This window comes from Pyxicephalus adspersus, chromosome 12 (assembly GCF_032062135.1).
Source record: "Pyxicephalus adspersus chromosome 12, UCB_Pads_2.0, whole genome shotgun sequence".
Lineage (NCBI taxonomy): Eukaryota > Metazoa > Chordata > Amphibia > Anura > Pyxicephalidae > Pyxicephalus > Pyxicephalus adspersus.
In genome coordinates this window covers 37,502,898-37,528,929 of record NC_092869.1, presented here as the reverse complement: position 1 = coordinate 37,528,929, position 26,032 = coordinate 37,502,898, and the positions used below count along the sequence as shown (strand labels likewise).

Below are 26,032 nucleotides of genomic sequence, written 5' to 3'. Positions count from 1 at the left end.
CTTGGTTTGGAAAACCAACCCTAACCAATGACCTTCCCTTTGTTAAAGTCCAGTGTATCCTAAATTGCAAACTTTTCCATAAAATGCTGTTTCAGTCAATTTTTCATCCTTTTTTATATCTCAGTAGCTTTGATCTCTTTGCTGTCTCTTCCTGTCTTCTTGTTCTTCAAAGATGTCTACATGACATTTCTCACTTTCCTTTTAGTAACAATAGCAGATCATGCAGGTGCAATGTGTGTAAGCAGAACAGCTTGCGGTCTCCACTAAAGGCTTATGAGATAGGGTGAAACCACAAGAACAGAACTAAGAGATACTATATTTCCAAACGTATAAGGACATTGCCCTCTTTACACTTTAAATCTAAGGTGTTGTTATTAAAACTTTTTATTCATTTGATTATGAGCCCCTTTGAGGGATAGCTAGTGACATGACTATAGACTGTACAGCGCTGCTTATTATGTTGGTGCTATATAAATACTGGGGACTTGCCATACATTTTTCATTATACACTAAGTTGTACATGCACAGTTCTGCAAAAGCTGCCAGAAATGGAACATCTTTCTTGCCTGGCCAGTTGGGGGGAACAAAGCTCAGAAATCTGGAAGTAAACCAGGAGAAGATTATGGCACCTATACCGGAGCAAGAACAGGTGAGTGCAAACTTAAAAGTTTGATTTGAGGCATGCAAGAAAAGAGAAAAAAAGGGAAAAGCAGGGGATTTTTGGCTACGATAGTTTTATATATAAACCGCAATTTTTTACTAAACAGAAGTTGTGGTATTTACAAGGAAATATCCTTTGTATGTGTGTATTATCCCTGTAAGGCACCCTTGAACTAAGTACAGGTGGTTACAGGGAGCTTAGTGTTAGACAGAGTCCAATCGACAAAATTGATACAATGTTCAATTTACAGTAAAGCTGGATCTCCATTCCCGATGCGTTTCGCCAGTTTTGGCTTCCTCATGGGGTTGTAGGGTATGTGGTAGGATTATCAGATGAGTCTTGTAAAAACAGAGCTGGTTGGATATAGATAGGATTGTATTAAGTTCCACAAAAAACTCTCGGATTAACGTACTGGATTTCTGGTAGACAATTGTAGCGGTAATTTAACCACCAAAAATCGTAGACTGTGATATTGTAGGGTTGTTCCATTGATTGGAAATGATGCAAGTGAATGATATAGAGGAGTGTATAGGAGGTATTGTTTTGGCTAGATAGGCAAAGTGTCAGCCTAATAGTGCCGACTGGTGGAGAGGCAGATATGTTTATTTTATGGAAGGAACAAATCTTTTTTGCAATAAAGGACAAGCCTGGCAGCAACATTTTATTTATTAGTTCCATTTTAATGATCAGAGAAATGACTCATCCGCCCTTCCCTCTTCCTTGTTCATATTTTATTGGGTAATCAGCCGTGTGCCTGGAATTCAGATTAAATTGGCCGTATTTTGTCTTTTGAATTTGCCTGTGGATTTGCTTGATACATTTATGTTGCATCACTACAGTTTATTTGTTCAGCCTATTCTGTTGTATCATGTTGGTGTAACATGCAGCTTTAGCGATGATTCAGATGGAGCGGAATAATGAGCTGTAAGAGGAAAGGGAAATTGCCTATAAATGATGTCCCTTGTTCAGCATCAGGATCCAGGTGCAGCTAAGGAAGCTGAACTGCATTGTAGTAAGAATTACAAAAGATTCATTTGCAAATAACTAACCAGGGCAATTTCAAATATAAAATTTAAATTTTCCTGACCCTGGGGGTCCTAATTATGATGGCAACTCCCCAGAATAGGTAGCACTAGCAGATTTACTCAAATGTAATCCTTATGTTCTTTGTTCACATAATGTTTTTTTCCAGTGATTGGTAATTTTGTATCCACTTACTTTTAGCACATTTCCATTGTTTCTACTGATATATGAATAATAATATTGAGTGTAACATGACACAAATTCGTTTTCTATAGAATATTGACCACCTATCAGTCCCCATTTCTCCGAAGAAGCCCATTTATCGGTGAAATGCGTTGGGAAGTTTGTGAAACATGTAGGCTTTACAACAAACAACTTTTCCAAACTATTTGTACAAGGTTAACCATGGGCATATAAACTGTCAGACCAAGGTGCTCCATTGCTGAGGTGTCAATGATTTGTTATTATGCTTCACAGCTTCGGATTTTGTTGAGTTTTAACCTAATCAATATTGTAACAATTTTATTATCTAATAATATCGTTTGTTATATTTTGATGCCTTTTAAGTCTTGTTTATTGATTATTCATGATTCAGATGTATTTCCTGGAAATGAGGCATCCACCATATTTATTATTTGGGCTTTTATGAGAGATGACTTGTTATCTCTGTTTACAAGATTGTTTTACCGGTTAGAATATCTTCATTGTTCCTGCTACTTGAGACTGGCTCTGCACTTTTGATGTAAGTCAATAGGAGATAATAAATAGTTCAATGGGGGTTACTAATCCAACCACAAATCTCATTATATCAAGTATAGGTTCAAACCATTTCCTTGACTATACAAATTGTTTCTTGAAGAAGGACCATTAGGGTAGTGTTAAATTACAATGTAAAGTTTGTAAATGTAATACTTCCCTATTGGTCCTTTACCATATCTCGCTTGGTTGAGGCCTAAGAAACAATTTGTAAGTCAATGGGAGGCCTTGAATGGCATCAAAATACCACAATGGATTGGACGACACAAATGAATGCCGCTCAATGACACATTAAATGTACTGTAATACAAGCAGTGTACCTAAACATGACGATGGCAATCTCTTGCAAGCTCCTATAGAGCAAAGCTTAGACCAGGGGACAAAATAATTACTTTTCACTACATAAGGAATCCCATGATTGCTTTAAATAAGGGAAATTCAGTCATTGGCCTTAGAAATATCATTATAATACAATGATGAGTTTGCTAAACCCTTCAACCCCCGTTAATCAGTGCTTTAATAAATTACATGGCTCTGACTGTAGAAGGAAGCCCTTGTGTCTGACATTTACAGATTTTTCAGCATCTGCATCCTCCCCACCCAAACATCAACCCGTGTACTGCTAACAATAGGAAGTGTTATTACTGAACGTGAGGGGTACAGAGAAATACATAGTTTACTGCTACATACCTACATAATGCCTGTGCATTGGCACTCTGCCTAATTTTCCCCCAAACGTTACACTGGAAAGCCATGGTGTCCATGCCGTGCATTAATGATGGACAACAGCTGTTTGCAAATTCAAGTACATGTCTTTATACCATGGGGCTATGTCTGCCCTGATTGTTGACCAGCCACACTGCATGCATAGTAATCCAATGAGAAACTTTGCCAATGCTGAAGTTCCTGTAATAAAGACTGGTCGCTGGTGTTCTTTCTCCTTGTGCCGGATGGCTGGTCTTGTCTCTGCCCCCTTCCATAGTTTTCTGCAGGTGACCTGTAGTGAATGGGCTTCCAGGATTTCTAGCACTGCTCAGCTCTCTGCTTATTGATAATGACACTGCTACCTTTGCAAAGTTTGCTGGGTTTGTAAGGTGGATTTATATCCCAAATGGTTAAGGAAAAGTTTTTGGCATTCAGCTTTAAATCAGCTAAATACATTCTTATGCATTAAAACACAAGTCGTACACTTTATTTTCTGTAGCTACCCAATGAGCCTATCTCCTGCCATCGTGCAGTAGAGGCGGACCCTTGCTTTCATTTCCTTGCACCCTACTGCAACCAAGCAAGTTGTGCAAGGGCTAACCAATAAGTCAGATTTGTACAAGTTTGTTACCTCCCTAGCTGTTCATTTCTTTCCAGTTTTATATGAAAATGAAATGAGTTTTAAATGAAAATTTATTTTACAGTATAATATAATAGTATGAGTATAATAAAGTCTGAAACACAAAATCATGTAAAAATAATAAATTGAATAAAAAAAAATATATATATATATTTTAATTTTTTAAAAAATTAAAAATATATATATATTATACTCATATTACACCTATAAATCCAATGTATTGCATTCAATACAGTTATTTTGTATTGAATGCAATTCAAATTGATTTTGAGTTTTCCACCCCACCCCGCCGGCAACATACACACGCACCGACGTCCCCGGGAACTCCCTCAGTGACTCATCATGTGCAGAAGCCGGCGGGAGGAAGAAGGAAGAAGACAGAGATCGCAGCGATGGACGGCGCGGGTCGCCAGAGGATCAGGTAAGCGCTGTATTCACTAAACTTCCCATAGGTTTACCTACCCCGAGTGTGACTTGGGATTACCGCTTTCAGCAACTTTTTCTATCCCTAGTCACACTCAGGCTTACCGCTGGGGAGGTTAATTCCCATTTTAACTGAAAAATGTATTTCTGTTATTTTGGGTAGGTCTTCCATTAAATGTGTGATGATAAACGAAGGAACTGTTGAGAAAGCTAAATTTTAAATGCACGCATGCTGTGCAATGCAAATGTAACGTTTCTGGGTATATATAACCTCTTGGTCAGGTAATTGGTGTCAGGTAAACTGATCTGAGAGGCAATAATTGCCCATTGCTCACAGAACCCCCAGAAACTTCTGGAGGAACCCTGGTTGGGAATCAGTCATCTTTCTGTAGACAGAATTTAGGATGAGCATCTTCCAAGACTAAGATACCCACACAGGGACAACACAGTCTTGTATATTCTGGTGCCTGTGCTGTTCTTGGCAATTTCAAATATATAGCACAGATCAGCAAACAATAAAAGGTTGAGGTCTCCTAAAAAATTGCTATGTATTGTAAGACGTGGGAATTCATTTACGTGAACTAATAAACTTACCTAAAAAACCTCATATTTAAGCAAATGGTCCTCTTACATTTCCATAGACCGTGGTTGCACTTCTACTGCACCGTCTCCACCCATAATCTGCGGTTAGAAGTGCTGCAACAACACTTCTGCTTTTATAGTCTCAGTTTGCATCGCAATATACAGAACTCCTCAAAGTTTTCACAAATTGTGTTTGTCTAGCACCTGATTTAGAGAATTACAAATGACAGGAAGAGAGTTTTGTTGCTTCATGTTTCATTGTCAGATCAAGCAGAAGTCAAAAAGATTAAACAGACTTTAAAAACAAGGTGGTGCTTTGATAATGTCAAACAACCTATTGAAGAACACCTGGAAGCTGCCAGGGCTGGCCTTTTTCCAATGTTTCCTGCCTGTCATGTTTGCTCTGAGCCTCTTCACAATCTGAGGCACATAACCAGATAAAGCATGCACATAAAGATTTCACTGATCTGTATTTGTGTTCTTCATTGGGAACTTCTCATGGAGTCAACACAACAGCCAGTCAACTAGTCATAGTCAACTATGACACTCTCCATATATTGGTATACCCTAATAATAAAACTTGTATCTATTTTCCACACATTGGGCCTGATTTATAAAAGCCCTTCCAGGCTGTACATGATGATGGACTACCATGGGGAAACCTGGGTGATCCAACTAACCTGGATTCGATTTGATCAAGGATTGAAAACATTTGCCAGATAATAGGAATTCCATTTTAGGTTGGTTGCTGGATCACCCAGGTTTGCTCATGATAGTCTATTTTCTTTATTAAATCAGGAACAATAGGAGACCAGCTGTATGGGTTCACAAGAACAGTATTTGTCACTTTATTGTAAGTGCAGATTTTTTTTTTGTCCTGTGAGTCTTGTTTTTTTTGCACTAATGGATTGTTTTCTTACTAATATTGCACAGTATTTATTATGACATATTATGCAGCACTTTACAAAGTCCTTAGTCATGTCACTAACTGTCCCTCAAAGGAGCTCACAATGCATTTCTGCATTGTGGCAGCAACAGTACCAGTTTAAACTCATAATCCCGAGATGATGTACACCACCATGGTTTGACTGACCAGCTTTGTTTGGCGAGCAGACAACATACAGCATGACATTTGTTTGCATTGATTGTGTATTTATATTGAGAGATGCCCTTGGTTATCATTTTAGCCCTTGGTCTAGCTCATTTTAGTCCCAGTTTACTCAAGATCCAAGGAACACATTTTTTTTGTTTTTAATAGTTTTTATTAATTTTGAAGATTTTACATAACAAAAATGGGTTCAGAAAGATAGGCAAATACAAATCTCAATTGCAAATATAGGCAAAAAAGATCAATGCAAACAAGAAATACATAACACATTCCCAAAACAATCTCCCAGTCCATCAGTAAACAAATAAACAGGGGGAGAATGGGAGGGGGGGGGGGGAGGCCTGGTTACCCATTCTTCTAAATCAAAAAACTTCCAAATATTACATGCCTAAAAGTATTTTACAGTGGTCCAGGAGTCAACCATGCAGTTTTTTTGTGTTAGACATTTTCTTTAATGTGTTTCTCCTGAGGAAGCATGTGTGCGAAACCCGTAGAGAACCATAAAGGTATGTTTGATTTTGATGGTACAATGATATGATATGTGAAGTGTAAATCTATGTCTTTATATTTAAATGGTAAATGATAAGACAATATTTTTCTGATATCCAGACCTTTGTTATAGCTATCTCTCTTTCCTTCTCTCTGTGTCCAGAAGGCATCAGATAAAATTTGCCCTAAGAACTTTGAACAATTGCTCCAAACTGGTAATTGCTGATTGGTATAAGTTGCTGCACAATTCTACATCTAGACAATATTGGGATGTACCTGTGTGGATTGTACAACCTCTTGGCCCAGTGATACAGACATGTCATTGTTCCTCTTTAAATGTAATTATTTGTTCCACATTTTGAGGAATATAGAATGTGAGGTTTCTTGTGAAAGGTGTTCAGAGGAAGTGGTTGGGGAACAGAAACAGAGATATTAAGTTCTTGTAAGGGTTGCAGGTTTCCGATCAGACGATGCTATATGAAACAGCTCTGAGGAAATAATTAACTACACACCTGGAAGAAATACATTTGAGGTACATAAATGCCTGGTGAGAAGTTTGAGAGAACTGGACCATCACACCTATCTATATGGGAAAATATATGTGGACAATCCTTCAAATGGTGGTGTTCGGGTGTTTCCATTGAAGGGTGATGTTATTCTATGTACAAAGACATTGCATTTCCAGCCTTGTGTAACAGTTTGATAAAGGACCTTTACTGTTCCAGAATGATTGTGCCCCTGTATATGGCTGTTCAGACTGGCGCTGAGATTGTGGTGGGGTTACCGCTTTCTTGTGCCAGTGAACCAATGCCTTGGCAGAGACATTACAAGTTGCTTCTCCCCACGGCACCTCCAAAGAAAAACAATCAGAATGGAAGAAAGATCTGATTGTTTGATCCCATTGCAGGTCTGAATCTGCTCTAAGCCTATTAAGAAGGGTTTGATGTGGAGAATATTGAGTGCCCTGGACAGAACCCTGACATAAGGCTACGTACACACGTGCAATGGTTCCCGTCCAATAATCGGCTCAGGGCAGATATCAGACAACAATGTTGTGTGTGTACAGTGCTCGTCGTCCATCGTCGGAACGTCCTGGCGGATCCACGGACGATGGATGACGAATGTTCATAATGAAAGTGAAGGGCAGAGAGTGCAGCGGGGTGCTGCTCCATCATTCTCCCGTTTCCATAGAGCAGAATCGTGCTGTATGTACAACAATTGTTCATGCATTGTGCAGTCTTTTGTCATTGGAAAGGATTGTGAAAGATATTTTCATGACAATTATTGCACGTGTGTACAGGGCCTAAATCCTGTGGAACACTTTTATGATTAATCAGTACCCAAACTATGAGTCAAGTCATATTCTCCAAAATCAGCTCTTTTGAATAAGCACAAAATCCCACTGACGTACCTTAAAATCTTGTTATTGGTCTTCCCAGTAGAGAGAAGCCTGGTATAGCTACAAAGTATAAAGGTGGGGGACTGGCAAATCCACATAAATGCCCATTTAATGGGAGCTGGAAACAAGCTAAGCTGAGTTGCTTAGGTAATGACTTTCAGTTTTCAGAGCTTCTTCTGTAAACATTGAGCATGAACTGGTCCGCAGTACCTTCAGCTATAGAGGTCATGTAATTTAATGTACAGCGCTGCATAATATGTTGGTGCTATATAAACACTGTTTAGTATTTATAATAATGAAATATTTTACTGTATTTGCATGGTCTGTACATTAATAAAACATAGAAAAAATTAGCACGTCCTCCATCCAGTTTTTCTTTGTTTAGATATAGACTTTAAAAATCATTGGAAACTGTTTAGATTAGTTTTATGCTTTTTTTTCCAAAATGGAGAACAATTTACTAGAATCTTCTATCTTTTGCTCAAACTTTAGAGAGAAATAATACCTACAAATATCATTCATAACTATTTTCCATTGTTTTCTGATTTTGGTATAATTTTATATTCTTTGTATGGAAAATGTATAAACTTCTGGAAATAAAAGACTCAGCTCTATGTCCTCTGTGAACATTTGGAATATGTACTGATTGGAGACCTCCATTGCAGTGTTTAGATTGGCTTCCACTGCCCTGACTGTTATGTTGTGTTTACAAAATTAAAGTTCATTGTCAAGTTTGAAGAACTTCCAGTAAACCGAGCTGTTGGAAAGAACCTCATAGGGCAAACAGGGAGGACGGGGAGCACTTCAAGGCTCTGATGCTTGCTTTTGTTTTGCTACCCAGACCAAACATTATAAATCTTGAAGTGGTTGAAGAAAGAAAACACATTGTTTTCTAAGGAAATATCCTAGCCTATCTTTAATGATAGCTTTTAGAGGAAAGACCTTGATCGGAACTTGCCTAAGCAAAATCATCTTTGCTGTTTTTGAAACAAAAAACAAGAATAGTAATCTGTGTAAACTTGGCATGCTTTAGGTATGGATAAGCAAAAATGAGCAATTAGATTTTCTTTTTAGAAATAATATGCACTTTTGCAAACAAATTGTACCAAAAAATAAAAAAATAAATAAAAATGTTACGTTGTAAGTGTATTGCAATGGCTCTGAAGATGGTATTTCAAAGTTGCTTTGGTGGAGAATGTAAGAAAGGGAAAGGGGGCTAGGGGCACATAGTTAGGCTGTAACTACGTTGTTTTTTATGGCTCAATAGCTTTTTTTTTGGAACAAAAATGAAAAAGAGCTCCTGTTTTTATTTCTGTCATTCGAGGTTTTGCCTGTGATGCCCATAGAAGAAATGTGAGCAAATTATTCACTGCACCAGGAAGGCAAGAAGCGTGAAAGAGGGTCTAACCCTTCCTTATTCTATCAAAAATAACAAAAATGTTTTTGGCTGGGGTTTGGATAACTTTCAGAAAGGTATGGGAGCTGACGTTGTTCCCCTAGATTTATCATAGAACAAGCCCGAGGGCGATCGTATTGGATCTGGCTTTGCTGCCTAGTATTGCAATGACGTCCACAAAGCATGTTCTCCAAGACTGGAGAAGATAGACTATCATGAGATCACCCAGATTTACCCACGATAGTCTATCTTCTCGACTTTTAGGAGAGGTTTAATAAATCAGGCCCAATGTCTCATCAGGATCAGAATGAACTTTTTAAAACAGTTATTAGTGGCAGTTCCCACAATTCTGTCTTCACTTTAAGAACAGTATATAGAGTTGCAAACGGATTTTCTGGTCCGGAGAAGGATATGATGTATTTACTACAAACAGCTGGTAATCTATGAGGTCAACCCGGTGTTGTCATGTTCAGATTTAACAGGAACAATGTGTGCAGGAAGCCGTGCCATTGATACTCTGAGACTGGAGAGGAAACTTAATTCCAATACACCGATCAACAGAAAAGACTGAACGTTGGGCCTGCCTGTCCACCATTTATGGTCAAAATAACAATACTTTTTTTTCTATAGATTTATAAAATTGGCAATCAGCTGGAAAGATCACAAGTTTTACAATGACCGCTTTTATAATGTCCTACTGTATTCTTTCATTAGACTCATTTAACTTATATTATTATGTGATCTGTTTTTTTTAAGATACTTGCAAGCACATAAAAGGAGTTGGGGGTCATTAAAAGCAATCAAGATCTACCTCTTCTACTATAAAATGTCTAGCATTGGGCTATGATTGAAATAATATGTTATGCAGTGCAATTAGAATCCAGGGAGCTAAAGGAACGTGTGGGCTTATTTTTCGATGTTTGTATAAATACCTTGCAATCTTTAAATTTTTTGATTTTTTTAGTTAGAGTTTGTGATAACGGATTTTTTTTATCAAGCAGTTATAATGTGGCCAGCTCCTTGTAGATATTTTTTGGGGGGGTAAAGTGGCAATTGCAGAAGAGGAGAATGAGAGGAGTGCATTAGCAGCAACAGCAATGGCATAAAACCAATCATTATTGTATATGGCTGGGTGGAAGAAGAAGAGGAGGAAGGATATGTAACCCATTCCACTACCTTATGCTTATGCTGTGTATGTAGAGCATGGCCACTCTGAAACAAATTAGTAAGACGTGGCCTGCCAAAGGATTGTGTATCCTGTGCCCCACTTTGGATTGCAGCACTGGATTGCCCCCTACTACCTCCACATGCCTCCTCCAGGCCTGTCTGACATTTTTTGAATTATGCCTTATTCTTTTCAACTAGGGCAATGAGGGTCCAAACCTAGTGCTTGGGTATAAACAGCTCCATCAACAATATGAAGAAACCTTGCAAACAAAAGGCAGCAACAGAATTTCTGTGTGTCACAGCACCACAACAAAAGGGTCCCAGCAACTACAAGAAATAACATTCCAAAAATAAACCCACAAAGTGTTTTTGATGAAAAATGTGTTTGGTATTAGTTCTTCTGAAGAGAGGTTTTAGGAAATAGCTCTATGCAGAGTACGTGTTTGGGAATAGTTCTCCTACCCAGGGTGTGTCTGGGAATAGCCCTCCTACAGGGGGTGTGTTTGGGAAAATCCCTCCTACACAGGGTGTGTGTCTGGGAATAGCCCTCCTACAGGGGGTGTGTCTGGGAATAGCCCTCCTACATGGGGGTGTGTTTGGAAAAGCCCTCCTACAGAGGGTGTGTCTGGGAATACCCCTCCTACAGGGGGAGTGTCTGGGAATAGCCCTCCTACACAGGGTATGTCAGGGAAAAACCCTACTACAGAATGTGTTTGGGAATAGTTCTCCTAACCAGGGTGTGTTTGGGAATAGCTCTCTTACAGGGTTGTGTTTGGGAATAGCCCTCCTACAGGGGGGGGGGGGTGTCTGGGAATAGCCCTCCTACAGAGAGTGTAATTGGGAATAGTTCTCCTACCCAGGGTGTGTCTGGGAATAGCCCTTCCACAGGGGGTGTGTTTGAGAATAGTTCTCCTACACAGGGTGTGTTTGCTAATAGCCCTCCTACAGAGGGTGTGTCTGGGAATAGTCCTCCTACAGGGGGCATGTCTGGGAATAACTCTCCTACAGAGGGTGTGTTTGGGAATAGTCCTTCTACACAGGGTGTGGCAGGGAATAACCCTACTACAGAGAGTGTGTTTGGGAATAGTTCTCCTACCCAGGGTGTGTTTGGGAATAGCTCTCCTACAGGGGGTGTGTTTGGGAATAGCACTCCTACAGAGGGTGTGTCTGGGAATAGCCCTCCTACAAGCGGTGTGTTTGGGAATAGCCCTCCTACAGGAGGGGTGTCTAGGAATAGCCCTCCTACAGAGAGTGTAATTGGGAATAGTTCTCCTACCCAGGGTGTGTCTGGGAATAGCCCTCCTATAGGGGTGTGTTTGGGAATAGACCTTTTACACAGGGTGTGTTTGAGAATAGTCCTCCTACACAGGGTGTATTTGGAAATAGCCCTCCTACCCAGGTTGTGTCTCGAAATAGCCCTCCTACAGGGGGTGTGTTTGGGGATATGATTCACACAGAATGTATGTTTGAGAATAGCTTTTCCATATATCAATGTTTTTCCACCATGTTTTGGTGAAACCTTAGGGTCCCATAGGTTAGTTTCTAGGGGTTCCTTGAACAATGAGCAGTGCCTCTCAGGTCACTTTACCTGACACTAATGATATTTTTGGCTATAAGGGTGACATTCTTCCCATTGGCCAGCAATGTAAGATGGATTCTTCCCACTGACCACCACACTAATATACAATGAGCTGTAAATATAATGATACAAGATATAAAAGGGGTTCCCCAAGACTTGAAAGTTATTTTTAAGGGTTCCCCCATGTTAAAAAGTTTGAAAAAGGCTGTAGTAAGCACAAGTGGTTCCCAGATCCCCAGGCTGCCAAAAACATGAATGTGCAGACTGGGGCCCCACAGCAATGCCTGGATGAAAAACTACAAAGCACGTAGACTGTTTTCTCATTTTTTGAGCTTTGATTGAAGCATAAAAGTAATTATAAGGGTCATCGCAATGTCCGCTAAGCAAGATTTCTCTTCCCAAAGCAAAGTATGAGCCCAACCCAGATTACAGAAAAGTGTTATTATTTTATAATTTAGCTGTCAGGGAATTTGTTAAGGCTCTTTATGGACAAGCGAGAAGTTGCGTGGACCTTTTCCAGTAATGACACAAAAGAAATAGGAATTGCCGAAGCCAGGAATTCCAACTCAGCAGGTTCACCTTTTTATTGTAATATATTCTGCAAAGCTGCTCTGTTTGTCCTGAGAAGAGAAGGAAAACAAATGCACTTTAAAGACCCTGCTACTTAACCCCTTTCTTACCAAGAGGTCATCAATTCCTAGATACCCAGGGTAAATTTTGCACCCTAACCATGTGTAAGTCAACATATAGACTTATTACTTGTTCAAAAAATTCACTGAAGTCATATTGAGTATTTATATACTTTATTATCATAATTACACAGTATTTTTAGAGCACCATCATATTACACAGCCCTGGACAAAGTCACATAGTCATGTCACTAGCTGTCCTTCCATAATGATATGTCTTTATTACAGTCTAAGGTCAATTTTGGGGGGGAAGCCAATTAACCTAACTGTATGTTTTTGCAATGAGGGAGGAAACCAGAGAACCCAGCAGAAATCCACTCAAACACCGGGAAAGCCTGCAAACTCCATGCAGAAAGCATCCTGGCTGAGATTAGAACCTGGGACCTAGTGCTGCAAAAGCAAGAGTGCTAACCACTGAGCCACCGTACGCCTCATTCAGAATCTATAAGGTTTTCTTTGTACACTGTTTTATTAAAAATACCCTGCAAGGTTTATATTGTAGGCTGATCTGCACAAAAATATATTTTTTTAATAATGGAACTGTGCCCCACAGTTATAAAGTTAAATAAATGACTCTGAAGATGAACATTGCAGCCTGATGGATGGGTGTCAGTGTTCATTTTCAGGCTTTCCCTTTAATCAGTGAAGCCTCTAGGGCCTTTGGGTGATCTGCGGCTCTGGCCGGTGCGCCCCCCCCAGCGGGGCTCTTGTTCTGGGAGCACGACCCCCGTTTGTATCTCGTGGGCGGGATACCATGCACACAACCTGCCCACTCTCCTATCTCAGACTCAGATCTGCGATGGGAGAGTGGGTGGGGTTATGCTATCATGACGTCACGTTCATGACGTTCATTCTCCCATTGGCTGGGCCCCTCGGTCAAATTTTATATCAGATTATGGCGCCTGAGTGAAAAAGTTTTCCCACCCCTGCTCAACCCTGCGTGGGAAGCCTAGTTACCAATCCCCTATTTCTTGCATGGGTGCCAAAGGGAAAGGAAGCAAGGGGGAATCCACTTTCACACCCTGATCAGAATTGGGAGCTGTATTTTTACATTTTGGATTTAGCTGGGGTTCTACTTGCACAGCACACTACAACCTGGCGGAGAAGTCTATGGAAACTTCCAGATTTGAGCTTTTATGTATTTTACTGCAGAGAGGCCATGGAACAGAAAAACATCAATGGGTGAGTCAACAGCTATTTAAAAAGCAATATATATATATATATATACTGTATATATAGATAGGAGTGTTTGGAGGTAGTGGGTATTCATCTCAGTTTTACCTGGGTAGGAAAGAGCCTACATAACGCTGTTAATAATTCTGGTGCTGCAGATTTGCAGGTCTGAATTTGTGATGCAGGCCTGAAGTTTGTTGGAAAGAATGAGTGGGCCAAACAATCAATGTTCCAGGTCCAGATTCAGAGATTGCTGTGCAGCACCAATCACAATAAAACGGAATTCCCGGTACAGACTGGTGGATGAAGTTAGAACTGGTGGTCAGGTTTGCTGTCAGCAGAGTTTTGCAGTTGAAACCCTAGGAGCACAGTGGAAAGCACCCCCGTAGCAAACCCCGAGTTATGGAACTGTAAGTGCCAGTTTGGGACTTTAATATTTGAATCTATATATAGGAGTGTTGGGAAGTAGTGGGTGGTATCATTCATCTCACTTTTACCTGGGAAAGAAAGGGCCTAGATAAGACTGGTAATACTTGTGGTATTGCAGATATGCAAGTCCTTCTTTGTGATCCAGGCCCGGAATTTGTTGGAAAGAAGGGGTGGACCAATCCCCCCATTCATTTTCCATGTGAGGATTCAGAGATGGCTGTGAAGCTTCTGCCAAATCACAATAAAAGGGAAATCCTAGTGCAGACTGGTGGATTATATGTGATCCAGGCCCGGAGTTTGTTGGAAGGAATGGGTGGAACAAACACTCTATTCATTTTCCTGGTCAGGATTCGGAGATGGATGTACAGCACCTGCCAGATCATATTAAAAATCCCAGTGCATACTGCTGGATGAAGTTGCAACCGGTGGCAAGATGAGGCTCAGGGAGAACGGCCTGAGGAATTGTCAGGTGATTGAATTGTCAGGTGTGCTAATCAGATAGCAGTGTATTGCAGTTGAAATCCTGGGAGCGGAGTGGAAAGCACCCCTGAAAGCAGTTGTGTTTCCCAACAATATTAATCACAACAACTGGGGAGCAGAGATCCCATGGTGCATTGTGACCCGTGCAAACCACACAAGAAAAAGGCACAACCACAGCCAATTGCATATAGCACCCACTTTACCTGGAAAAACTGCTAGTAAAAGCTCTTGGACATGACTGAAAGTGATTTCTGGGAGCAGTTAACCAAGTGAATAGTATTTGCCTATCTGAAGTTTTCTGACCCCTGAAACGCGTTGGCTCTTTCATTTACATAAATCAAGTTGCTCTTTGCACTCATACTGGCCAAGCCGTTCTTTGTATATTCATTTTTCTTACCACAAAATCTGGAAGGGTTATACTTTCCTTTTTTCAAAAGTTTTGGTCTAGGCATATTTTTAGAATAAAAAAAGACAAGTGTTTGCAAAGAAAATAATTTATTAGGAAGGCCGTATGCACTTTGCTAAACAGAATACAGAAGAATCAAAATATTCTTTCAAAATACTTCTATATACAGAACAAGCACTATAGTACAAGTTATATGCAAAATATTCAGATCAATTTTGCTGGTAGTGCAGAATAATCTACGATGGGTGAGACTGAGGGTTGTTATTCTACAATATGAACCTACTTATCATAGCAACCTATTATAATTTAACCTTCATTAGTCTTCTGTTTGTAAGAATGAACAGATCTTGGTCTAGCATGTCAGAGATCATTAGACCATACCAATAAATCTGGATAATGCAGAGACACTCAGTCCTGGGTTCTGTATTAATAAACCAGCATGAACCAAATGTTCACATAAGTAACACATGGTGGTCATCTCTTTGTTTTACCCACAGACAAATGCAAACATCTTACGACACATTTAAACTGAGTAGCAGGGTTTATACATGAACTGCAATGTGGATAAGGTAAGAACATTCTACTTGTTATGAACGGGGCTGGAGCTTCTTTATGGACACAATGAATATTTATCATTGAAGAGTGATTTGTTCAACAAAAGTGCTCATGTATTGTTCTGTTCAATCTTAGAAGGGTAAATGTACTTTAAAGTTAACTATAAATAGACTAACAAGAAATATATTAGGCAGACATGCAAATGTACAGCTACATTGGTTTATTAATAAGTGTCATTTTCAATTCATCCACTTGGCGGTGCTGTGTTAAATTCTGTTCCATTTGCAATAAATTACCCTTGTATGTATTGGGAATGTAAATGAATACAGCACCATCAAGTGGAAACCTTGGGAATGACACCTGCTATTGGAAGAAATGTAGTCATACATTTGGTCATGTCCACGTAATAGCCTCAGTACATTGGCCTATCTGAGTTTGTGCAGAATGCTATAACAAGCAGTTTTAGTGAATTAATCACTATGGTTTATAAAACAGCCATTGTTGTTTTGATGCACTCTGCACATATTTACAGAAATAAATTGAAAAGTCAATTGGACTTAAAAGTACCAATGTATGAGCTATGTCAGACCCACAACGAGCCACAGCATTCTGCACTGGGTTTAACCACAGTCTCAGGTGAATGGGAAAGTTTGAGAATAATTTTGGCATATGGCTTATGGCACATACAACTCCAGGACTCCAACCCCCAGGCAGAGTGTCTATGTATCAGCTCAGCAAAAGAAAAATCTGACATATTAATCTACAGCTAATATAGGATTCTTAATACTCTCCTACCAGTCAGAGGGTAGCCTGGTGCTTAACACTTTAATATATTATATAGTACATTTAAAGATAAGGTGCAAACATTTATTTTTGACAATACAGTATTGAAAAACTCCTGTGTAAATAAAGGTTTTGGTCATTGCGAGTCAGTCATGGAACTACAAGTCCCAACATGGCAATCCCTGTGATTGCTTTGACGGAATTCTCATTTTCTAAACTTGTAACTATACATTGTATGACCATTGTATGCTTAGAATAAATTCTTGCTAGCATTTGTAACTTATTTCACTGCTGCTTATGTCAGCTGCCTAGCTTTGGGGGAAGATCTCAGTCTTTTTAAAGGCATATGACAAGCTCTCCACCAACCACAGAGCGCTCTCTGCTCCATTGAGCACAAAAATACTCCAAGGGGGTCAATTTTATAAGAAGCCCGTAATATCCACTCTTCATTTTAAATCGATACCTAAGATTTTAAATGTATGCACTAGACAGGGGCAATTCTAGCCAACAGAGGGCCCCTGTGCAGAACTGACTTGGGCTTCCCCACTTAGCCAACTTTTGGCTGAGGAGGATACAGTTTTCTCATGCAGCTGCATACTTCCTATGTTCACCCCCTGGCACTAGTAGATTTAGGTTTGAATATGCTAACTTCAAATTACCAACAGGTTGGTGGTTGGTGGACACATTTTTATTATCAGTGAATAAACCTGTATTATTCTGAAATAAATATGGAACTTTTTATATCTTGGGTAAGATAAAGCAGCAGTTCCCTGGTGGGTCTGTCCTACTGTATGTAGTTCGTTAGACAGACCTCTCTGCACCAGTTTTACTAGGCCAACAGGTCATAATCCATAATTCTGGTCCCTCCATTTATTCTAATGGAAATTATGTTACCCCAGTTATGATAATCATAGAGCTCTGTTAATAAAACAAGGATCCTGATATCTTCCCTCATCCATCTTCCAGGTCCATGGGTTTCAATGATAGTCATTGCACAAGGGAATGTCAGATTCTCCGTTTTATAAATGGAGCCCATAGTATTGGTCCAACTTAGTGACACAGTTTAGCTTCTTCCAGCTTCCTTTTGGCTTGAAACAGGCATAAGTTTGTCTTAACATTTTAGTTATAAGATCAGTTTTCCTTTTCTATTTTATTGTCCACCCTTCAATTTGTAAATAGACAAAAATTTAAAGACAGCTGTCAAAGAAGAGCTTATAACTGTATCAATGCAAAACGATTGAGAAATAATATCGCTAAGGACTTGTAACGTGCTTGTGTTATTACAGATCAATCTATATAGACATATACATTATTGTTGTCAATATTGAGATTTTATTGTATAGCTGTCAGTGTTTTTGCAGTGTCATTAGCAACCAAACCATCCAATACCTAAAGACAATTGTATTGTCTAGTCACTAGAATTCTCCGTTTCATACAGTTTGCCTGCGGATGGACCATTTCTTGCACCTAACCACAGGATTGTACTGCAGGCTCAGTCATGCTCCCATGCAACCAAATGAGAGCCATTGGGAACCTTTTTATGCAAGTGATTGTGCTGTGGTTCCTTGTAGCAACATGTTGCTTCTGGCCATGCCATTGCTACACTGCAAATTCAAGGGCATTGCATGCACTGACCTGTATTGTGGTTTGACGATCCTGGCCACATAGCCGCAGTTTGCCATGCACAGCTAGCTATACAATTTGCCCCCACATACGGAGCCAAAGGCAACTCCATATGACTAACCCCCAAGGAACAACTTTTACCTGCTTCAGGATACAATGGCTGAAATGATAGCTAAAAACTATAGTAATCTACAGCAGCGGCAGTAGTGTAATCAAAGCCTTTAAATTGATCAATTAGCATGTTATATAACTTATTAAATATATTATTATGCATTGCCTTTTTGCAAAAGATAAAAAATAGAAAACTATTTAGAAATAGCATGTCATTAGCCATTCTCCATGTGTCATAAGGTATTGGATGTGGAGGAAGAGTTGCAAGCTTTGCCTACGGATTCACTGCTTTGGCATCTTCTTTGTTCGGAAACCTACAATCAAATAAAAATCACATGAGGTGGGTTAGAGAATTGTCAGTAAGCATCAGTATGGGGACAAATCACAATTATTTTTGTGGATCTACTCTAATGGATGAGGCATACTCTAGACATGGGTCCATTTACCATTAGGGATAAAACCTGGAATTTAAAAGGCAGAAAATACTGCTTGGTGTAGATAAAGGATTTAATACTAAGGGGTTGTTTAGACAGGCGGTGGGATCAGTAGTTCCCTGGTTACTCTATGGTTCTTAATGAACCAATGTTTCACCTTTTAGCAGCAGGTGCTACAAAATCTCTCATTACTGCCCCCTGCGGCTTCTCAACCACAGGCACAGTTCATAGGTGTGGGGCACCTGTTCGACATCCTCTGTAGAATATTCATTGCTCAGCATATGATCTCAGCATATCTTGGTACCAGGAATGAATGAAGTTCTGTGCACATGTGCAGGAGTTACATCATTCTGGCCAAAGACCAATCCCAGAAAAGACCGGGGAGGGGGAGATGTCGGCACCAGTAAAGTAGTGAGGGGATGTGAGCTTAGTTCTGCTTTAATTTACTCTAGCCTTAGTATTTCAGTCTCCACTGCAAAAAAAATAAACTCTAAATAGTATTTACAAAAAAAAAATATAAAAATTAAAATTAAAAATATTTCAAATATCAACACATTTATGGACTGATTTTTAAAATTTGAATTAATATCTTTGGCATGCATTGTATTTTTAGAAATACACATTTGAAAAAGAAAGCGCAGCACTAGATTTTCAAATGCTTATTGCCTCCAATTGCAAGTGGTTGACATGAAATAATATTATTTATTTATTGGAAATTTTGCTCCTGGGTGATATTGCCTATAAGCATTAGTAGGGATGAGGGAACACCTGATGTTCGGGTTCGGCCGAACTTCGGCTCAAAGTTCGGGTTTGGGTCCGGGTACCCAAAATCGTAAAGTTCGGTACGGACCCGAACTTTACAGTTCGGGTTCGCTCAACACTAGGCATTAGTAAATTTAGAATACTCACCATACAAATATTTAGATCAGATCCATTACAAATTAATCAGGCTTGCAGAAGAAAAGCTTGCACTGTTTTTGCTACACAAGTGACTACATTACAAAACATATATAACAGAGGACAAAATTCACTTTGAACACAAATACAGAACGTTTAGGAAGAACTGAGCGGAGGTAAATGTTATAATTAAATTTGGATTTGTTGATTACGGAAGAAATGTACAGAGATGGAACTAGTCATTGGCATGAGCTGAGAAGGTTTTCTGTTTTCGAAAGCACTACATACTTACAAGATATGAAGATTTAGAGTAATGTGGAGCGTATGGGTCTGAAATGAGATGCTTTATATGCCCCCTCCCATGCCCAATGAGCTATTTCAGCACAGCACTGAACTAAATGACTATAGTAGCTGGCTTGCTTACCCAACACAACAATGAAGAGCAGTCTCCATAATGGATGTGTAGCTGAGCCATTAGATCTGGTGATGCACCAATCCTAAAAGCCAATGCACCAAAGAACGTCACAGTCGATAATGAACCTAAAGTATACCTAAACTCAACATTTTTACTTTACATAGAAGGGTAGACAACCCTTCTATATACAGTAAAAAAGTTGGCGATCAAGGCTTAATGAGAGTGCAGAGCCTCCCGAGAATACCTAGGTCACGCATGCCGAAAGGCTCTGGCTGCTTCTTCTGCACATGCCCCAATCTCAGGCATGCACAGAAGGGGCATTTTTCTTTCTAGGATAAAGAGATGCCGATCTCATGAGTGGCTACGTCACCCAATCTCACAAATGCACAGTGGGAGATCAGGTCACAAGGAAAGAAGACCGGAGGAGAATGGAGAAGATCGTGGCGCCCGGGGCCGGGACAAAGAAGAATCCCAGAAAATTGCGGGACCAGATCATTGGAAGGACCAGCGCCATCGAGGGAACTGCGGCAATATTATATTTTATTGCTATTACTAGAACCACACATTCTCTTGGTTAAGTAAAATCACTTTGCTACAAAAAATAAATAAAAACTGATCTTTTAGATTGTAAGCTCTCCTGGGCAGGGCCCTCTCCTCCTGTTTCAATGCTTGTATTGGTCTGTCATTTGCAACCCCTACTTAATGTACAGTGCTGTGTAATATGTTGGCGCTATATAAATACTGTTTATTGATAATATGATTCTAGCCTTTATTTCAATAGTGCACATTGACTACAGGGAATACACACAGCATTTTATACTCTTGGCTCATTTTGAGCATCAGTTACAGCCTGGATTATGTCCTTACCAAGCGCATGATGGTGAAACGGGAGCATAGAACGCTAAACAGAACAGAGAGGTAGGCTGCTATTATGTTCAAACATGCAGAAAGACTAATTGCTCTGTAATTCTATATTCATTGTCTGTCCTTTCAGAGATTTCTAATTTTCAAACTACTGAGTTGAGTAATATGCAAAAGAGGAAAAGCATATGCTAAACTTGTTTGATTATTTTTGTATGATCTAAAAACAGCACATATGGTAACCATTTACCCTGCCAAATGGATGTATTAATATATATTCATCCAGTTTTGAGCCACAAGTACGCCAGGCAGACAACATATGAAGATCCTTTGCCTCCACTGCAGCATCAAAATTTCCTAGTATACTTGAATACTTGGATATTGGTTTGTTATGTTGAATGCACAGGTGAAACTATTGTTATTCAGATTTTAAAAGGTAAGCTTGTTAGTAAAGACAGACCACCAACCGTACTTTTCAATAATTTACCAAAATGTTAAATGATTTAAACTACGGCCTATATAAGCAGTAAATCAATATACATTGATTTTAAAAGCACACCTCCAAGTAGGTAAAAAGAGGCCAACCAGCCTTATAATAATTAGTACACCAGTTTACCCATCAACCCATTCTAAAGTCATTTAAGCTTATTTTAATAGGGCGGACTAAAGTGCAATCACCATAGCATCCTCTATCACCCAGCATTGCTATAGACCCCAGTAGACAATAGTTTGCTTCAATATCAAGACCACATTTCATGTTTGTGCCCCTATGTAGCATTTTATGTGTTCAAACAAAAAGAATTTATGAATAATGCAATGCATATGTATAAAGATATTGAGCACAATACAAAAAGCCTAAAGGGGCACACAGTAAAATTTGGTCTTGGCCATACCCAATGCCCATGAAAAGAGACTCAGCCACGCCAATGAGAGTTCCACCATACAGTTATTCATTATTTGATTAAAAGAAAGAGAAAGATTATGAACAAAAAATTTAGCTGGCATTAAAGCAAAACACAATAGAAGTTGCTGGACACAAGGAAACAATTAGTTTGGTCATTTTGATTGGTTTTCCAAGTAGGGAACGAATGTTTATCCAGACATAGGTGACGTTAGTGAACATAAATCCTGATTATTACATACCTTACTGAATCACACAACTCTTTGTTTTATGAGTGGCAGAATCATCTCCCATTTCTGTTCATTGAGAGAGAAAATTCAGTGTTTCTATAGATACAATTACTGCTTATGGCAGTTAGGAGAACCACATTGGCATCATAGCCTGTGCTTATTCTCTATCAAATTATAAATCAAATACAAATACATATCCTAGGCCTGTGATGAATAGGAACTTGTAGCGCTCACTGGTGAATAGTGATATAAGTAAAATAATAAATACATAATACTAGAATTGTAAGGACTCTTTATACAAATACCAATAACAATTTTAAAATGAATCCCTGGTTTTAGCAATAGACATGGATGATACCCTCTCAGGTCTTGCTATGTGCCTATAGATCCTCATACTTCAAAATTCTGAGTCAGTAGCTCAGAACAAATGTGTAGTCGATGATTCTTAATGTCCAAAATACTTCACTTCTCTTTACTTGGTATGGGTTAGAATGAATCGCAGTCAGGGAATCAGTATAGTACCCACTCAGCTGGCATTCTAAGGAGATGGTCAAAGGTACCCTCTAAACTTGTCTATGACAATGACAATGTCTATGACAAATATCCTTTAAAGCTACCTCTTGCTTTAAGTTATCTATATACAGTAGAACCTCGGTTATTCAGCACCCACGGGGAATGGCTGATTCTGGAAAAGTGTAGTTTCTGGTTAACTGAGGTTACTCTGAAACTGAGTGTCCCCCAATTCACCTCTAGTACTGAATGGCTGAGAAAAGGGAAACCCTGATGACAGCTAAAGTGTCATCAGGGTTTCCTTTTTCTCAGCCATTCAGTACTAGAGGTGAATGTTCTCCTGACCTCTCCGATCTCCTGATTGCTCCAGCAGCCCTAGCAGAGCTGTGTTATGTGTTCTGGTTGCAGAACAGATGCCAGAGCTCCGCTAGGGCTGTAGGAGCAATCAAGAAAGAGGAGCTGTCGGGTGCCAGTTTTTTTAGTTTTCCGGTTATCTAACTTCCGGATAACCAGGGTTCTACTGTATTGTATGAAGGACCTAACAGAGGCAGTTGCGTGCTTTGCATGTCTTGGAAAATGTCTTAAAGAAAGATAAGTATGTCTTGAATGTTCCTTGGAATAATTAGGGGTTGCAGAATTTCCAAGAATAACAAAGAGAACTGAAGACTCTGGGGGAATCAAACCATAGCACACACAGCATAGAATTCTTGTTTCATTAAAACTAAAATGTGTGTTATTTGCTATAATTATCGTTCGTTTGGAAAATCACAATAGCAAATGGTTGTTCAAGTCTAATCTATTGTGCCAAATGCTTGAAACACTTTAGGTCAACTAAAGATTTGTGACCAGCTATGCTCTCCTCTTAAACTCTAAACAGAAAAATATTGGGCAAAGACTAGCAGATATTTTCCTGAAAACAAGGAGCAAGGAATTATCTACCTGTGCTGTAATGTATCACCTGAGCATAAAAGCCATACAGCGTAGTATAGTATATTGCCTCTTTACAAATAGAATTCCAAGAAATTGGAAAAAAAAATGTCTTGTGTGATAATAAGCACCTCTGACCAGGGTTACATTTGTAAAGGTAAAAGCTGTACTACCAACAGACATGTCTACTGTGCCCAAATGGTACTTCCGCCACCAGTAATAAAAGTGGTGAGTTTAGAGGGATTCATTAACTAATTGTAAAGCCTTTTACTTACTTGGACTTTACTGACACAATCTAGCCCTACCTATGAGCCCTACCTCATACCACTCAAGGTAATAGGTTACATTCTGACGTGCTAAGAACTGGCTTTTCATTTAGAGGGAATAGCCCTGTGGACAAAAGTGAGTTGTGCAAAACTTCCAAGAGTTTTTTTGATAATGATTGTGCAGAGGTGGCCAAGCCACCAGGAAGCATAGCACAATAAGGTCTAAATGTATCATTAAATTACATCTTTACAATTTTACAAAACATTTAAATTATCTCTTTTTTTGTTTAGCTTATTTATTAGTGAGCAGTAGTCACTGTTAACATATATGTCAAGTTGCTAATTACAATGTAGTGTCAGTATATTACCAAGGATTTACACAGAAGAATCATGGAAACCCTGGAGCAGCCACTCTCAACCAGGTTTTCATGGAACCCTAAGAATTCCCAAGCTACGGAATTCCCAATTGGCCTACCTTATAAAGGTGCCTGCATAGCTCCATGGTCAGGAGCACTTAGCAGAGTCATCAGAACACAAATGCTCTTTTTATATGTAAATGTGTATGCTTGGCACCAATGTAAGGGGCATTTTGACTCCTAAATACCTTAGGCAGGGGATCCCGGATTCCAGAAATGTACTACATGGGTTCCTCAAGATTAATTGAGAAAAAGGTTTCCCTAGTGAAAACTTAGCTGAATGGCATTACAACACATACTTATAGTATTATGAGTGTAATTGGTTCCATTGAACACAAAGGAACAGGAGTAATTATTAGAAATCCTGGGAAGAACTCTTTACTGGAAAGTTTTGTTTTAGGATGCACTGAAAAGGTTTCCCTTAAGAAGCGTCAAAACAGCTACTGCTACTTTAGAAACTCATTTGAAATGCCAATTTCAATATACCCGTGTACTAAGGTGATATACAATCTCAAAGATACGTATAAAGGTAATTACCTTCAGTGCCTTTGGAGTTCCTCTTTTTCTTTTTATTCTTGGAAGAGCCTCTTTTGACTTTGGAATCATCTGAGGTTTGGACATAAGTGGCTGATTCTGAAGATTTGTTAACAGAGTCATCAGTTACCAGGTTTTTGTTTTGTGAGACAGTCTCTGGTGACCCATTTGTGGAAGCAGCTGGAGGACCATTGTTATGAACTTGTGTCTGATCTGGTGAAGGAATATTGGAAGCTCCAATCTTATCAGAACCAATATCAGTGGTCTCATTGTCAAGTGCTGATGAGGAAATGTTGGTAGTTTCATTATCCTGAGATGGTAAGGAAACTTTGACCGTCTCATCCTTATCATGTGCTCAGGACACTTCCGTTGTGCAGTTCTCTCCAAGTAACCCTGAATTTGGAAACATATTTCCATTGTTTTTGTTCTTGTTCAATACCAAAGAACTTGGTATTGAGTCCTGAGTTGGTGGAAAACCATCATTTATGGCTTTTTCATCCTTGGAAGGCACCTCAAATAAATTATTGTTTGAAGGGCTATCAACCACTGAAGTTGCTGGATTTAAAGGATCATTAGGTGAAGTATTTATTTGATCATGTGGAAGCCCTTTATTACACATAACATTTTCTACAACCTGGACGTTGTTATTATTCAGAAGATCTGTATTTTTGGAGTCCACTTCATCTGATTGGGAACAACTTATCTCAGTTGCACAAGGACTCTCATGGGGTAAAACATTGGCTTGAGAAAGTTTTTGAGAAGTCATTGTGGTATCCTCTTGGCATACAACATTACTTGTATTCTTTGGGGTAACAGTTTCAGAAGACTGAACTTGTATACTGACTGAATTACTTTCTTTTCCCATTTTGGCATCAGCATCGGGACATTTAGTGATTTGATTTGTAGGACATGAAGGTGGTTCTACTATTGGCTTATTAAGACCCAAATTATTGTTTTCGTCAGTTTTATTATTTGGCAGAGAAGATTTAGAGCCACTTTCATCTGATGTGGGGGGACAGCTATTGGCTGTTTCTTTTAAATCCCCATTCAGTTTTTGTGCAGGTTTGCCTTTATAAAAAAAAAACAAGACCAGATGATTTTTAATTGGATTCATATAACACTAGCAAGCAGCTCACCTATACATGAATCACCAAGCAATCAGCTGTGTTTGCCACTGGGCATGCAATAAAGTTAGGGCAGAAGATCAAGCAAGTTAGTTTATTTCCTGGCATGCAAAGAATCACAAAAGATATTTTCATCATATCATAAACAGACAACACGGCAAAAACAATGTGTTTTTAGCATGCAAATGAGACCAATTATAGTTTTCAGTAATTTTTACCCATATTGTACATCTTAACCGGAAAAGTAATCTTATTTACACAATAAACATGGCTATTCTAAACAAAATCTTTTTTCTTTTTCTATACAAAATAATACATTTTATTCTATCTGATTTTTTTT

General features: G+C 39.1%; 1 protein-coding gene and 2 long non-coding RNA genes across 3 annotated transcripts in view; 1 reads left to right on the top strand and 2 right to left on the bottom strand.

Moving 5' to 3' along the window:
• Nucleotides 1–377: 377 nt before the first annotated feature.
• The window catches only part of LOC140342410 (uncharacterized), a 94,174-nt gene continuing 68,519 nt past the window's right edge, over nt 378–26,032 (top strand). The window contains exon 1 of the long non-coding RNA XR_011923075.1: nt 378–649. This is a non-coding gene — a long non-coding RNA (uncharacterized lncRNA). The remainder of the gene's footprint in view (nt 650–26,032) is intronic.
• LOC140342409 (uncharacterized) lies at nt 15,178–24,657 on the bottom strand. Its single transcript, XR_011923074.1, has 3 exons — nt 24,572–24,657; nt 21,928–21,981; nt 15,178–18,491 (listed from the first exon to the last, which is right to left on the bottom strand). It is a non-coding gene; the product is annotated as an uncharacterized lncRNA (long non-coding RNA).
• The window catches only part of INF2 (inverted formin 2), a 47,097-nt gene continuing 45,832 nt past the window's right edge, over nt 24,768–26,032 (bottom strand). The window contains exon 21 of the mRNA XM_072428576.1: nt 24,768–25,636. Coding sequence (XP_072284677.1) covers nt 24,924–25,636 — 713 coding nt within the window. The 3' untranslated portion in view covers nt 24,768–24,923. The remainder of the gene's footprint in view (nt 25,637–26,032) is intronic.